This window comes from Carcharhinus amblyrhynchos, chromosome 2 (assembly GCF_965287045.1).
Source record: "Carcharhinus amblyrhynchos chromosome 2, sCarAmb.v2.hapA, whole genome shotgun sequence".
NCBI classification, from domain to species: domain Eukaryota; kingdom Metazoa; phylum Chordata; class Chondrichthyes; order Carcharhiniformes; family Carcharhinidae; genus Carcharhinus; species Carcharhinus amblyrhynchos.
This window is the reverse complement of record NC_137325.1, coordinates 142903510-142918752: the sequence shown is the minus strand read 5'-3', so window position 1 is coordinate 142918752 and position 15243 is coordinate 142903510. Positions and strand designations below refer to the sequence as shown.

At 53.2% G+C, this 15243-nt stretch overlaps 1 protein-coding gene across 2 annotated transcripts in view; it reads left to right on the top strand.

Moving 5' to 3' along the window:
* mindy4 (MINDY lysine 48 deubiquitinase 4) overlaps window positions 1-15243 on the top strand; it is a 194725-nt gene that overhangs the window by 22350 nt on the left and 157132 nt on the right. For both annotated transcript variants that reach the window (XM_080213582.1, XM_080213573.1), the window contains exon 5: window positions 8957-9450. In XM_080213582.1, the coding sequence (XP_080069708.1) occupies window positions 8957-9450 (494 nt within the window). The remainder of the gene's footprint in view (window positions 1-8956; window positions 9451-15243) is intronic.

Below are 15243 nucleotides of genomic sequence, written 5' to 3'. Positions count from 1 at the left end.
TGCACTGTAGGGTTTCTATGATTTCCATCAATCATCACAGTGTAGAAGGAAATAAGGAAAAGAAAGGCTTGTGTTTTAAGACACCTCTCATGGACTTGGTGCCCCGCAGTGCTTTACTGCCAATTGATTACCTTTGAAATGGAGTCACTATTAAAAAGTGGGAAACACAGCAGCTAATATTCCCAACACCCAGCGAGGTGATAACCAGACAATCAGATTCCTTTTGGTGTTTGAGGGATTAATACTGCCCAAGATGTTGGGAGGAACTCCACTCCTTTTCGGTAATATGGAGTTGCTGGCATTGGACTGGGATAGGCACAGAAAGTAGTCTCTCAACACCAGGTTAAAGTCCAACAGGTTTATTTGGCAGCACGAGCTTTCGGAGCACTACTTCTTCACTCACCTGATGAAGGAGCAGTGCTCCAAAAGCTCATGCTACCAACGTTGGACCTGATGGTATCCTGATGTCCACCGGAGAGAGCAGACTATCTGTGTTCAATATCTCATCACTGAATCGTCACAGTGTGGAAGGAGACCATTATGTCTGCGCTTTACTTTGCTTCCAGGAGTTTGAATGTTGCTCAGGATCACCAAGTTTGATCAGATACTATAGCAGCTTCCAAATGATGCCATCACTTTTACCAATTCAATGTTTGATCTGGAATTTGAGATCGAATACAATAATAGCTCAGCCTGTTCCTATTCCCAGACCTTTTCCAGTTCCTCCCCTCAGTACTTTAAGAACATCATGTCTCCCATTTATGACTGTAGCAACTGTTAGAGTTATATTTTAATTGCCATTGTTAATCCTCATCAGGAAGACAGAATCTCTGACAGTGCAGCATTGGAATGTCAGGTGAGGTTTTAGAAACATAGAGGGAGGCAATTCAGCCCTTCGAGCCTGCTCTACCATTCATAGAGCCATAAAGGTTTACAGCATGGAAATGGACCCTTCGGCCCAACTTGTCCATGCCACCCTTTTTTTTAAATCACGAAGCTATTCCCAATTAGTCCATATCCCTCTACACCCATCTTACCCTTGTAACTGTCCAAACGCTTTTTAAAAGACAAAATTGTACCCACCTCTACTACTAGCTCTGGCAGCTCGTTCCTGACACTCACCACCCTCTGTGAAAAAATTTCCCCCTGGATTCTGTTATATCTCTTCCCTCTCATCTTAAATCTATGCCCTCTAGTTTTAGACTCCTACCTTTGGGAAAAAAATATCTATGCCCCTCATTATTTTATAGACCTCACTAAGATCACCCCTAAGCCTCCTACCACCAGGGAGAAAAGTCCCAGCCTTTCCTTATAACTCAAACCATCAAGTCCTGGTAGCATCTGAGTAAAACTTTTCTGCCCTCTTTCTAGTTTAATAATTCTAGTTTCTATAATACGGTGATCAGAACTGTACACAGTATTCCAAATGTGGCCTTTCCAATGTCTTGTACAACTTCAACAAGACGTCCCAACTCCTGTATTCAATGTTCTGACCGATGAAACCAAGCAAGCGAATGCCTTCTTCACCAGTCTGTCCACTTGTGACTCTACTTTCAAGGACGTATGAACCTGTACCCCTAGATCTATTTGTTCTATAACTCTCCCCAGCGCCCTACCATTAACTGAGTAAGCCCTGCCCTGGTTCAAGTGACCAAAATGCATCAACTTGCATTTATCTAAAATAAACTCCCATTTGCCATTCGTCAGCCCACTGGCCTAATTGATGGAGATTCCATTGCAATCAGAGCTAACCTATTTCACTATCCACTATGCCACCAATCTTGGTGTCATCTGCAAACTTACTAACCGTGCCTCCAAAATTCTTAACCAAGTCACTAATGTAAATGACAAATAACAGTGCACGCAGCACTGATTCCTGGTCACAGGCCTCCAGTTTGAAAAACAATGCTCTACAACCACCCTCTGTCTTCTGTCATCAAGCCATTTTGTATCCAGTTAGTTACCTCACCCTGGATCCCGTGAGATTCAACTTTATGCAACAACCAATCACAAAAATAAAGTTTATTAATTAGTCACAAATAGTCTTACATTAACGCTGCAATGAAGTTACTGTGAAAATCCCCTAGTTGCCATGCTCCAGTGCCTGTACGGGGTACATCGAGGGAGAATTTAGCATGGCCACTTCACCAACTTGCACATCTTTGGAGTGTGCGAGGAAACTGGAGCACCCAGAGGAAACACACGCAGTTGGAGAGAATGTGCAAACTCACCACAGACAGTGACCCAAGCTGGGAATCGAACCCGGTTCCCTGGTACTTTGACGCAGCAGTGCCAACCACTGTGCTGCCATCCTGCGGTACTCCCCCTCCTCTCCTTCCCCCCCCCGAAAATCTGTCTAACCTTTGACATGGATAAATTCAGAGACCCAGTCACCACTACTCTTCAGGGAAGAGGATTCCACACATCAGAAAAAATCCTTCCTCATCTCTGTCTTAAAAGGGAGACCTCATACTTTTAAACTGTTCCCCCTTGTTTTAGTCTCTCCCATAAGAGGAAACATCCTCTGGGTGTTCACTCTGTCAAGTCCCCTCCTGATGTTGGATGTTTAAAGATTACCTCTTATTCTTCTAAACTCAAAGAACAACCCAGGATGGGAAACAGGCCCTTCGGCCCAACGGGCCCGCGCCGCCATCTTAACAAAGCATTTTCCTACACCTGCCTTGCCCCGTGTGTATGCGAATGGTACCCCTATTGTAGCCAGATTCAGGGGAGAATAGTGTAGGGTCAATTTGGTACACCAGTCAGCCTAAGAGCACATCTTTGGGGTGTGGGAGGAAACCCACGCAACCACAGGGAGAATGTGCAAACTCCCACAGACACTGGCTCAAATCCATGTATCTGCACAGCTAGCAGTGATAGTCACTGAGCTGTTGTGGTGCTCGTCTGCTGGTCCAGGTTTAAGCGCATGCAACGACACGAAGTACTAGGCCACTCTCGAAACATCCAAGAGCAGCCCACGCACAACCCACCGTGTGCATGCCCCTCGTTTGACAACAAGGTGGACCGACACACCTGTGGATTAAAAGAGACAAAACATTAACATGTAGTATTACATTTCCAGTATCGTCAGAGGCTCTGACCCTTTTTAAAACCGTTTTCTATAACCCTCCATCCCTGTTTCACTCATGTGCCTATCTAAGTAAACCTTAAACAAGTCCAGCGTGCCTGCCTCCAGCACCTTACTTGGTAGCACATTCCATATCCCCACGACCCTCTGTGTGAAAAACCTCCCTCTAGTATCCAAATTATACTTCTCCCCCCTCACCCTTAGCTCGTGACCTCTTGTAATAGTTGTCTCCAATCTAGGAAAAAGCCTGCCACTGTTGACTCTATCTATACCCTTCATTATTTTATACACCTCTATCAGATCACCCCTTAATCTCCATCTTTCTAAGGAGAAGAGCCCCAGTTTACCCAATCTTTCCTCATAACCCAGTCCTTCCATACCAGGCAGCATCCTGGTAAACTTCCTCTGCACTCTCTCCAGGGTCTCCACGTCCTTCCGGTAGTAAGGTGACCAGAACTGGACGCAGTACTCCAAATGTGGCCTAACCAATGTTCTGTACAACTGAAGCATTAGACAACAGCTCTTATACTCTATACCTCTTCCTATAAAGGCTAGCATTCCATAAGCTTTCTTTGCAACCTTCTCCACCTGTGTTGCCACCTTCAGAGACTTGTGCACTTGCACTCCCAGGTCCCTCTGCATTTCTATACTCTTAATTGGTCTACCTTTTATCATAAGAACATAAGAACATAAGAAATAGGAGCAGGAGTAGGCCATCTAGCCCTTCGAGCCTGCCCCGCCATTCAATAAGATCATGGCTGATCTGTCGTGGCTCAGTTCCACTTTCCCGCCCTCTCCCCATAACCCTTAATCCCTTCTCTTATCAAAAACCCATCAACCCGCTTCTTAAAAATATTTAGCGAGGCAGCCTCCACCACTTCAACGGGCAGAGAATTCCAGAGATTCACCACCCTTTGAGTGAAGAAGTTCCTCCTCAACTCCGTTCTAAACCGCCTCCCCTTTATCTTGAGGCTGTGCCCCCTAGTCCTACTGTCTTTTTTGAGCGGGAAGAGTCTCTCCACCTCTATCCTATCCATCCCATTCATCATCTTATACGTCTCAATGAGATCTCCCCTCATTCTTCTAAACTCTAACGAGTACAAGCCTGGTTTATTCAGCCTCTCCTCATAGCTCAATCCCCTCAACTCCGGTATCAGCCTAGTAAACCTCCTCTGCACTCCCTCCAGGGCCAAAATATCCTTGCGCAGGTGCGGCGCCCAAAACTGCACACAGTACTCCAGCTGCGGCCTCACCAATGCCCTATACAGCTGCAGCAAGACCTCCCTACTTTTATATTCAATCCCCCTCGCTATGAAGGCCAGCATCCCATTCGCCTTCCTGACCACCTGCTGCACCTGCAAGCTGGGTTTTTGCGATTCATACACAAGGACCCCGAGGTCCCTCTGCACCGTCGCCTGCTGCAGTTTTTCGCCACGTAAGTAATAGTCCTTCCTACCATTCTTCCTACCAAAGTGGACCACCTCACACTTGCCAACATTAAATTCCATTTGCCATTTCCTGGCCCATTCGCCCAGCCTATCTAGATCCTTCTGCAGACTCTCCACACCCTCCGCACAATTTGCCGTTCCCCCAATCTTGGTGTCATCAGCAAATTTCGACACCCTGCACTCGGTTCCCTCCTCCAGATCATCTATATAAATGGTAAATAGCTGAGGCCCCAGCACTGACCCCTGGGGCACCCCACTAGTCACCATCCGCCAATCCGAATAGCACCCGTTGATCCCCACTCTCTGCCTCCTATTTGACAACCAATCCTCTATCCACGCTAACACCCTACCCCCAACTCCATGTCCCCTGACCTTCTGCAATAACCTCTTGTGAGGTACCTTGTCAAACGCCTTCTGAAAATCCAGAAAGACCACATCCACCGGCTCTCCTCTATCCACTGCCCTAGACACATCCTCATAGAACTCCAGTAAATTTGTCAGACACGACTTCATGTAACTCCTCCCTGCATTATTCCTTCCAAAATGCATCACCTCGCATTTGTCAGGATTAAATTCCATCTGCCATCTATCTGCCCAGTATACCAACCTATCTATATCCTGCTGTGTCACCTGACAATCATCCTCACTGTCTGCCAATCCTGCCATCTTGGTGTCATCTGCAAACTTGCTGATCACACCACGTATGCCCTCTTCCAAGTCGTTTATATATATATATTACAAAGAGAAGAGGTCCCAGTACTGAGCCCTGCGGCACACCACTGGTGACAGACCTCCAGCCAGGAAAGGACCCTTCCACTACTACTCTCTGTCTCCTGTTGCCTAGCCAGTTTTCAATCCATCTAGATACCTGTCCCTGTATCCCATATGCCTTAACCTTTTCTACCAGCCTACCGTGAGGGACTTTGTCAAATGCCTTACTAAAATCCATATAGATGACATCAACGGCTTGCCCATCATCAACCGTTTTTGTCACCTCCTCAAAAAATTCTACCAGATTCGTAAGGCAAGACCTCACCTGAACAAAGCCATGTTGCGTATCCCTAATCGGATTGCAACGCTCCAAATGCTTATACATCCTATCCCTAAGAATTTTTTCCAACAATTTTCCTACCGCCGATGTCAAACTCACTGGCCTATAATTACCAGGGTTATCCCTACTGCCCTTTTTAAACAGCGGTACCACATTAGCTACCCTCCAGTCCTCTGGGACCTCACCTGTGTCCAAAGAAGAGACAAAGATTTGCGTCAGAGGCCCAGCAATTTCATCTTTCACCTCCCTAAGCAGCCTGGGATAAATACCATCAGGCCCCGGAGCTTTATCCGTTTTTATGCTACCTAAAAACCCTAACACTTCCTTCCTCGTAATGGATATTTCCTTCAAGCTCCCTCCAAGACATTACAAGACACCAAGCCCCTCTCCTTTGCGAATACCGACGCAAAGTATTCAGAATCTCCCCCATTCCCTCAGGCTCGATGCATAGCTCCCCTCCTTTGTCCCTAAGAGGACCAATTTTCCCTCTAACCACCCTCTTGTTCCTAATATAAGAGTAAAATGCCTTTGGATTTTCCTTAATCCTATCAGCCAAAGCCATTTCATGCCCCCTTTTCACCCTTCTAACTCCCCTTTTAAGCTCCCTCCTGCTCTCTCTATATCCCTCCAGCGCTCTCTCTGTTCCCAGTTGTTTAGACCTGACATATGCCGCTCTCTTCTTCCTGACCAAGTCCTCAATATGCCCTGTAATCCACGGCTCTCTAATCCTGCCTTTCCCATCCTTCCTCTTTACCGGCACGTGCCTTTCCTGCAACATTATCAGATTGCCCTTGAAAGCCTCCCACTTGCCAACCGTAGACTTGCCTGCGAACAACCTCTCCCAATCAGTGTCCTTCAGCTCCTTCCTAATCCGGCTATAGCTCGCCTTCCCCCAGTTCAGCACCCTCCCCTTCGGACGGCACTCATCCTTTTCCAAATTTAATCCTAAAGTAGACAGACTTGTGGTCACTGTTAGCCACATGTTCGCCTACTGCAACCTCAACCACCTGCCCCGGCTCATTACCCGACACTAAATACAGTATAGCCCCTTCCCTAGTTGGGCTAGTTACATACTGCTCCAAGGACCCTTCCAGCACACATTTTACAAATTCCTCCCCATCCATACCCCCAGCTCTAGGCACTTTCCAAAACAGTCCAGGAAGATTAAAGTCACCCACTACAACCACCCTATTCTTCCTGCACCTATCTAAAATGTCTCTACAAATGCCTTCCTCCTCTGCCCTTGGGCTGTTGGGTGGCCTATAGTATACCCCTAGCATCATAATCTCTCCCTTTCTATTCCTCAATTCCACCCACAGCGACTCAATCCCTAACTCCTCCATATTGTCCTCCCTCTGCACTGCTGTGATGTGCTCCTTTACTAACAATGCCACCCCTCCACCTCTCTTCAACCCTTCTCTGTCACACCTAAAACACTTATACCCAGGAACATTCAGCTGCCAGTCCTGCCCTTCCTTTAACACGTCTCTGTCACTGCCACCACATCTAAATTCCTCACGAACATCAAGGCCCTAAGCTCATCCGTTTTACCCGTTACACTCCTCGCATTAAAACAGATGCAATCCAACCCTCCAGGCCCACTCGGATCCTCATTTCCCCTGATAATTTTCCTTTCAACCAAACCTACCCTGTCACCCAACTCGCTTCCGATCCCAGTGCCTAATGAGCTATCAGTCTCATCCACCACCCCCTCCCCCCCATTAGTTTAAACCCTGCCTAAACTCTCCAGCTAACCTCCCAGCTAAGACATTTGTCCCCCTCCCATTCAAATGTTCCTCAACCCTTCTGTACAGGTGCCGTTCTCTCACAAATACTTCCCAGTGATCGACAAAAATAAAGCCCTCTACCTTGCACCAATCCCTCAGCCATGCATTCAGCTGCATGATCTCATTATTCCTAGCCCTGCTGTTACTAGGCAGCAGCCCAGAGAATGCCACCCTGGAGGCCCTGCTCTTCAGCCTGGCCCCCAACTCCCTAAATTGCCTACGTACATCCCCCCTCTACTCTGCCTTCCTACATCCTTTTCTCCAATGTGTATTATTACTTCAGCCTGGGTCCCCTCACCCTTCAAAATTCCCTCTATCCTCTCCGATATGTCCTGTACCCCTGCTCCAGGGAGGCAGACTACCATCCTGGAGTCACGCTTTTGCCCACAGAACCGCCTATCAATTCCTTTGACCCTTCCATCCCCCACCACTATCTCATTGCCAGCCCCCTTCCTTCCCTCTGAGTCATTCTGGCCCTCATGTCTTACCTTTTGTACCCCTATAGATGCCTTTTGGAGGGCCACTGGGGTAGTCTTTGGACCAGGACTATTCTTCTTCTTCCCCCTCCTAACAGTTACCCACCCATCCCGTCCCGTCCCCCAGGCCTTGGGACCTCCACTTGTCCATGGTTCATAGCCATTATCTCCTCACTCTCCCTAACCAGAAATGCATCCTCTAAACGCAGCTCTAACTGCCTGACCCGGGCCCTCAAATGCTGCAGCTCTAAACACTTGACGCAGATATGGGCCTTCGGGAGATGTGATGCCTCCAAGAGCTCCCACATGTGAACACCTAACACAGCTAAAGCGCCTCCCCATAGCCCCTGCCATGTCCTGACCAGCCTTGGAATTATAGATACCAAAATGGAACACAGGAAAGTTGGAACCAGTAACTCACCTTGCCCAAGCCTGCTCTCACCTAAGCCCAGCGAGCCAAAGCCCTTATAGCTCTCACTCTGCTCCCACTCACCCCGCTGTCTGCTCCCGACGCTGCCCGCTGTCTATTATTGCCTTCTTATTATACCCCCCGCTCTCCCTTCCTGACTAGCCCCTCGCCTGACTTCCGCTACGGAAATAAAAAGCACTCACAAAACCCCCCGCGAACCGGAAATGCAGCCAAAAGCTTCCAAAGTAAAATCAAACACTCACCACAGCCACCAGGTACACTGCTCCGGAGAACAACTCCAAGGGGTATAGATCCAATTTGTTCAACCTTTCTTCGTGAGACGACCCCATCATCCCAGGGAACCTTCTCTGAACTGTTTCTTAGAAATTTTTTTTGAAAGGGGGACCACAACTGCATATCCGGGACTGGAGTCAGACCGACCCTCACACAGTGCAGGCTGGAGTCGGACCAACCCTCGCGCGCCCGGGGCTGGAGTCGGACCGACCCTCTCACAGCGCAGGCTGGAGTCGGACCAACCCTCGCGTGCCCGGGACTGGAGTTGGACCGACCTTCGCACGGCACGGGCTGGAGTCGGACCGGCCCCCGACACACTCACACCCGGGGTGGTGTCAGACTGATCCTCGTACCTTCTACCCCTTGATTGATCTTTTTTCTTAACCTTTCCCACTGTGTGCAGGATTCCTCCAAAAAGCGGCTGATTAAACGAGCGTCTGGATCGAGCCTATCTTTACATGCCATCGAGAGTGATGTTGATAGCGGCTCCTGTATTAAAGGTTACGTTCGACAGATGGGCACCTCTTGCGACAGCTCCACTTGCTCTGACTGGCTTCCTGCTGCTGGTACGCTGATGGTGGATAACATGGCAGATGGCCCATCTGCCCAGGACTATCCCCAGAAGAAGCCGCCCTGTCTTTTTACAGGTGGCCGCTGCAGTCAGAAACCTCAGGATTTCAGATGGTACCATGAAACCGCAGATGATCTTTGCAATGAAAGGTTATTGGAGCGAGAGAGAGGGCAGGCCCCGAGTGGGCAGGAGAAAAAACTGTCCTCTAACCTTAATGCCAACATGCCCGAAAAGAGCAGGAAAGTGAAGTTTGCTCCAGATTGCATGAACATAGAGTACGAGGCAACCGAAAATGATATCAAGATGACGGAAGATCTACATTCCAGGTATGTACCTCCAGTTTTCATTAGTGTACCTTTGCAACATGAATCTAAAAGTGTGGATTTGCTCTATTATAAATGATCCAGGCACTTGGAGATTCCCAGGCGTAAATTCTCTTTGTGGTGATATCATTTGGGGAACAAGTAGGCCTTGAAGCTATTCATTAAGGAGCCGAAAAACTTGCAAAGAACTTCCACTAATCAAAAGCTAAATATTACAGATGCTGGAATCTGAAACAAAACCGAAAAGGCTGGAAAATCTCAGCAGATCTGACAGCATCTGTGGGGAGAGAAAAGAGCCAACGTTTCGAGTCTAGATGACCTTTCGTCAGAGTTGCTACTAATCAGTCCTTTCCTAATGCTGAATGACACGTGTGTGTGTGTGTGTGTGTGTGTGTGTGTGTGTGTGGGGGGGGGGGGTATTGCGCGCGTGTGTGTGGGGGGGGGGTATTGCGCACGTGGGTGTGTGTGTGTGTGTGGGGGGGCGTGTGTGTGTGGGGGGTGTTGCGCGTGTGTGTGTGGGGGGTGTTGCGCGTGTGTGTGTGGGGGGGTGTTGGGCGTGTGTGTGTGGGGGGGGTGTTGCGCGTGTGTGTGTGGGGGGGGTGTTGCGCGTGTGTGTGTGGGGGGGGTGTTGCGCGTGTGTGTGGGGGGGGGTGTTGTGTGTGTGTGGGGGGGGTGTTGTGTGTGTGTGGTGGGGTTGTTGCGCGTGTGTGTGTGTCGGGGGGATGTTGCGCGTGTGTGTGTGGGGGGGGGGTGTTGTGTGTGTGTCGGGGGGATGTTGCACGTGTGTGTGTGGGGGGGGTGTTGTGTGTGTGTGGGGGGGGTGTTGTGTGTGTGTGGTGGGGTTGTTGCGCGTGTGGTGTGTCGGGGGGATGTTGCGCGTGTGTGTGTGGGGGGGGGGGTGTTGTGTGTGTGTCGGGGGGAAGTTGCGCGTGTGTGTGTGTGTCGGGGGGATGTTGCACGCGTGTGTGTGTTTGGGGTGTTGCGCGCGTGTGTGTGTGGGGGTGTGCGCGTGTGTGTGTGTCGGGGGGGAGTGCGCGTGTGTGCGTGGGGGGGGTGTTGCGCGTGTGTGTGTGGGGGGATGTTGCGCGTGTGTGTGTGGGGGGTGTTGCGCGTGTGTGTGTGTCGGGGGGGATGTTGCGCGTGTGTGTGTGGGGGGTGTTGCGCGTGTGTGTGTCGGGGGGGATGTTGCGCGTGTGTGTGTGGGGGGGGTGTTGCGCGTGTGTGTGTGGGGGGGGATGTTGCGCGTGTGTGTGTGGGGGGGGGATGTTGCGCGTGTGTGTGTGGGGGGGATGTTGTGCGTGTGTGTGTGGGGGGGATGTTGCGCGTGTGTGTGTGGGGGGGTGTTGCGCGTGTGTGTGTGGGGGGGATGTTGCGCGTGTGTGTGTGGGGGGGGTGTTGCGCGTGGGGTGTGTGGGGGGGGTGTTGCGCGTGTGTGTGTGGGGGGGATGTTGCGCGTGTGTGTGTGGGGGGGATGTTGCGCGTGTGTGTGTGGGGGGGGTGTTGCGCGTGTGTGTGTGGGGGGGGTGTTGCGCGTGTGTGTGTGGGGGGGATGTTGCGCGTGTGTGTGTGGGGGGGATGTTGCGCGTGTGTGTGTGGGGGGGGTGTTGCGCGTGTGTGTGTGGGGGGGGTGTTGCGCGTGTGTGTGTGGGGGGGATGTTGCGCGTGTGTGTGTGGGGGGGTGTTGCGCGTGTGTGTGTGGGGGGGATGTTGCGCGTGTGTGTGTGGGGGGGATGTTGCGCGTGTGTGTGTGGGGGGGGATGTTGCGCGTGTGTGTGTGGGGGGGATGTTGCGCGTGTGTGTGTGGGGGGGATGTTGCGCGTGTGTGTGTGGGGGGGATGTTGCGCGTGTGTGTGTGGGGGGGGTGTTGCGCGTGTGTGCGGGGGGGATGTTGCGCGTGTGTGTGTGGGGGGGATGTTGCGCGTGTGTGTGTGGGGGGGATGTTGCGCGTGTGTGTGTGGGGGGGATGTTGCGCGTGTGTGTGTGGGGGGGGTGTTGCGCGTGTGTGTGTGGGGGGGGTGTTGCGCGTGTGTGCGGGGGGGATGTTGCGCGTGTGTGTGTAGGGGGGATGTTGCGCGTGTGTGTGTGGGGGGGGGTGTTGTGTGTGTGTCGGGGGGAAGTTGCACGCGTGTGTGTGTGGGGGGGATGTTGCGCGTGTGTGTGTGGGGGGGGTGTTGCGCGTGTGTGTGTGGGGGGGGTGTTGCACGTGTGTGTGTCGGGGGGATGTTGCACGTGTGTGTGTGGGGGGGGGTGTTGCACGTGTGTGTGTCGGGGGGATGTTGCACGTGTGTGTGTGGGGGGGGTGTTGCGCGTGTGTGTGTGGGGGGGGGTGTTGCGCGTGTGTGTGTGGGGGGGATGTTGCACGTGTGTGTGTGGGGGGGATGTTGCGCGTGTGTGTGTGTCGGGGGGATGTTGCGCGTGTGTGTGTGGGGGGGGGTGTTGCACGTGTGTGTGTGGGGGGGATGTTGCACGTGTGTGTGTGGGGGGGGGTGTTGCACGCGTGTGTGTGTGTGGGGGGTGTTGCACGTGTGTGTGTGGGGGGGGATGTTGCACGTGTGTGTGTCGGGGGGATGTTGCACGTGTGTGTGTGGGTGGGGGTGTTGCACGTGTGTGTGTCGGGGGGATGTTGCACGTGTGTGTGTGGGGGGGATGTTGCACGTGTGTGTGTGGGGGGGGGTGTTGCGCGTGTGTGTGTGGGGGGGGTGTTGCGCGTGTGTGTGTGGGGGGGATGTTGCGCGTGTGTGTGTGGGGGGGGTGTTGCGCGTGTGTGTGGGGGGGGGGTGTTGCGCGTGTGTGTGTGGGGGGGGTGTTGCGCGTGTGTGTGTGGGGGGGATGTTGCACGTGTGTGTGTGGGGGGGGGGTGTTGCGCGTGTGTGTGTGGGGGGGGGTGTTGCGCGTGTGTGTGTGGGGGGGGGTGTTGCGCGTGTGTGTGTGGGGGGGGTGTTGTGTGTGTGTCGGGGGGATGTTGCACGTGTGTGTGTGTGGGGGGTGTTGCGCGCGTGTTTGTGTGGGGGGTGTTGCGCGCGTGTGTGTGTGGGGGGTGTTGCGCGCGCGTGTGTGTGGGGGGTGTTGCGCGCGCGTGTGTGTGGGGGGTGTTGCGCGCGCGTGTGTGTGGGGGGTGTTGCGCGCGCGTGTGTGTGGGGGGTGTTGCGCGCGCGTGTGTGGGAGGGGATGTTGCGCGCGTGTGTGTGGAGGGGGTGTTGCGCGTGTGTGTGTGGGGGGGATGTTGCACGTGTGTGTGGGGGGGGGGGTGTTGCGCGTGTGTGTGTGGGGGGGGTGTTGCGCGTGTGTGTGTGGGGGGGATGTTGCGCGTGTGTGTGTGGGGGGGGGTGTTGCGCGTGTGTGTTTCGGGGGGATGTTGCACGTGTGTGTGTGGGGGGGGGGTGTTGCGCGTGTGTGTGTGGGGGGGATGTTGCGCGTGTGTGTGTGGGGGGGGGTGTTGCGCGTGTGTGTGTGGGGGGGGGTGTTGCGCGTGTGTGTGTGGGGGGGGTGTTGCGCGTGTGTGTGTGGGGGGGGGTGTTGCGCGTGTGTGTGTGGGGGGGTGTTGCGCGTGTGTGTTTCGGGGGGATGTTGCGCGTGTGTGTGTGGGGGGGGTGTTGCGCGTGTGTGTTTCGGGGGGATGTTGCACGTGTGTGTGTGGGGGGGGGTGTTGCGCGTGTGTGTGTCGGGGGGATGTTGCACGTGTGTGTGTGGGGGGGGGGTGTTGCGCGTGTGTGTGTCGGGGGGGGGTGTTGCGCGTGTGTGTGTGGGGGGGGTGTTGCGCGTGTGTGTGTGGGGGGGGTGTTGCGCGTGTGTGTGTGGGGGGGGTGTTGTGTGTGTGTCGGGGGGATGTTGCACGTGTGTGTGTGTGGGGGGTGTTGCGCGCGTGTTTGTGTGGGGGGTGTTGCGCGCGTGTGTGTGTGGGGGGTGTTGCGCGCGCGTGTGTGTGGGGGGTGTTGCGCGCGCGTGTGTGTGGGGGGTGTTGCGCGCGCGTGTGTGTGGGGGGTGTTGCGCGCGCGTGTGTGTGGGGGGTGTTGCGCGCGCGTGTGTGGGAGGGGATGTTGCGCGCGTGTGTGTGGAGGGGGTGTTGCGCGTGTGTGTGTGGGGGGGATGTTGCACGTGTGTGTGGGGGGGGGGTGTTGCGCGTGTGTGTGTGTGGGGGGGGTGTTGCGCGTGTGTGTGTGGGGGGGATGTTGCACGTGTGTGTGTGGGGGGGGGTGTTGCGCGTGTGTGTTTCGGGGGGATGTTGCACGTGTGTGTGTGGGGGGGGGTGTTGCGCGTGTGTGTGTGGGGGGGATGTTGCGCGTGTGTGTGTGGGGGGGGGTGTTGCGCGTGTGTGTGTGGGGGGGGTGTTGCGCGTGTGTGTGTGGGGGGGGTGTTGCGCGTGTGTGTTTCGGGGGGATGTTGCGCGTGTGTGTGTGGGGGGGGTGTTGCGCGTGTGTGTTTCGGGGGGATGTTGCACGTGTGTGTGTGTGGGGGGGTGTTGCGCGTGTGTGTGTCGGGGGGATGTTGCACGTGTGTGTGTGGGGGGGGGTGTTGCGCGTGTGTGTGTCGGGGGGATGTTGCGCGTGTGTGTGTCGGGGGGATGTTGCGCGTGTGTGTGTGGGGGGGGTGTTGCGCGTGTGTGTGTGTGGGGGGTTGTTGTGTGTGTGTCGGGGGGATGTTGCATGTGTGTGTGTGTGTGGGGGGTGTTGCGCGTGTGTGTGTGTGTGGGGGGGTGTTGCACGCGTGTGTGTGTGTGGGGGGTGTTGCACGCATGTGTGTGTGGGGGGGGTGTTGTGCGTGTGGGGGTGTTGCGCGTGTGAGTGTGTGTTGCGCATGTGTGTGTGGGGGTGTTGCACGTGTGTGTGTGCTAATTTTACCCCTTGTTTTGGGCAATGCTGGTAAGGAGGGGATACAGCTTATTTGTATATTCTTCAACAGGCCACGGGGGGGAGTGCTGATCCCAGTGATGCCATGATATACCATTAAGCACTGAATGCAGGTTTCACCGCATTCAAAACACACTTCAATACTGCTAAAACAATTCTGCAGAGGGACGTGCCCTCCACTGAGTGGAACCTTGTTCAACATACAGATAACCTTGGAATATTGTGTACAGGCCCATTCTCCATGTTACAAAAATGGATATAGGTGCAGAAACTGATTTACAAAGATGATGCTGGAACGGAGAGGTTCTAACTATTCTCTGATTACCTGGTGTTCTGCTTATCCTTAAAATTATGTTTGGTAGGGTTGACGTTTCCACTCGGGAGACCAGAATGAGATGCCCACATATAAGACATAGGATCAGAATTAGGCCATCAGCCCATCGAGTCTGCTCTGTCATTCAATCATGACAGATATTTTTCTCATCTCCATTTTCCTGCCTTTTCCCCACAATCCCTGATCTCCTTATTAATCAGGAACCTATCTATCTCTGTCTTAATAGCACTTAATGACCTGGCCTCCACAGTCCTCTGCAGCAAAAGGTTCCACAGATTCACCACACTCTGGCTGAAGAAATTCCTCCTCATCTCTGTTTTAAAGGATCATCCCTTTAGCCTGAGGTTGTGCTCCTCTGGTTCTAGTTTTTCCTACTAGTGGAAACATCCTCTCCACATCTACCCTACCCAGGCCTCGCAGTATTCTGTAAGTTTCAATAAGATCCTCCCCCGCTCCCCCTCCCAATCCTTCTAAACTCCAATGAGCACAGATCCAGCATCCTCAACTGTTCCTCATACGACAAGCTCTTCATTCCAGGGATCATTCTTGTGAACCTCCTCTGGCCCCTTTTCAGGGCCAGCATATATAAAAGGTTGTCGCCAATCAATCCAGTAG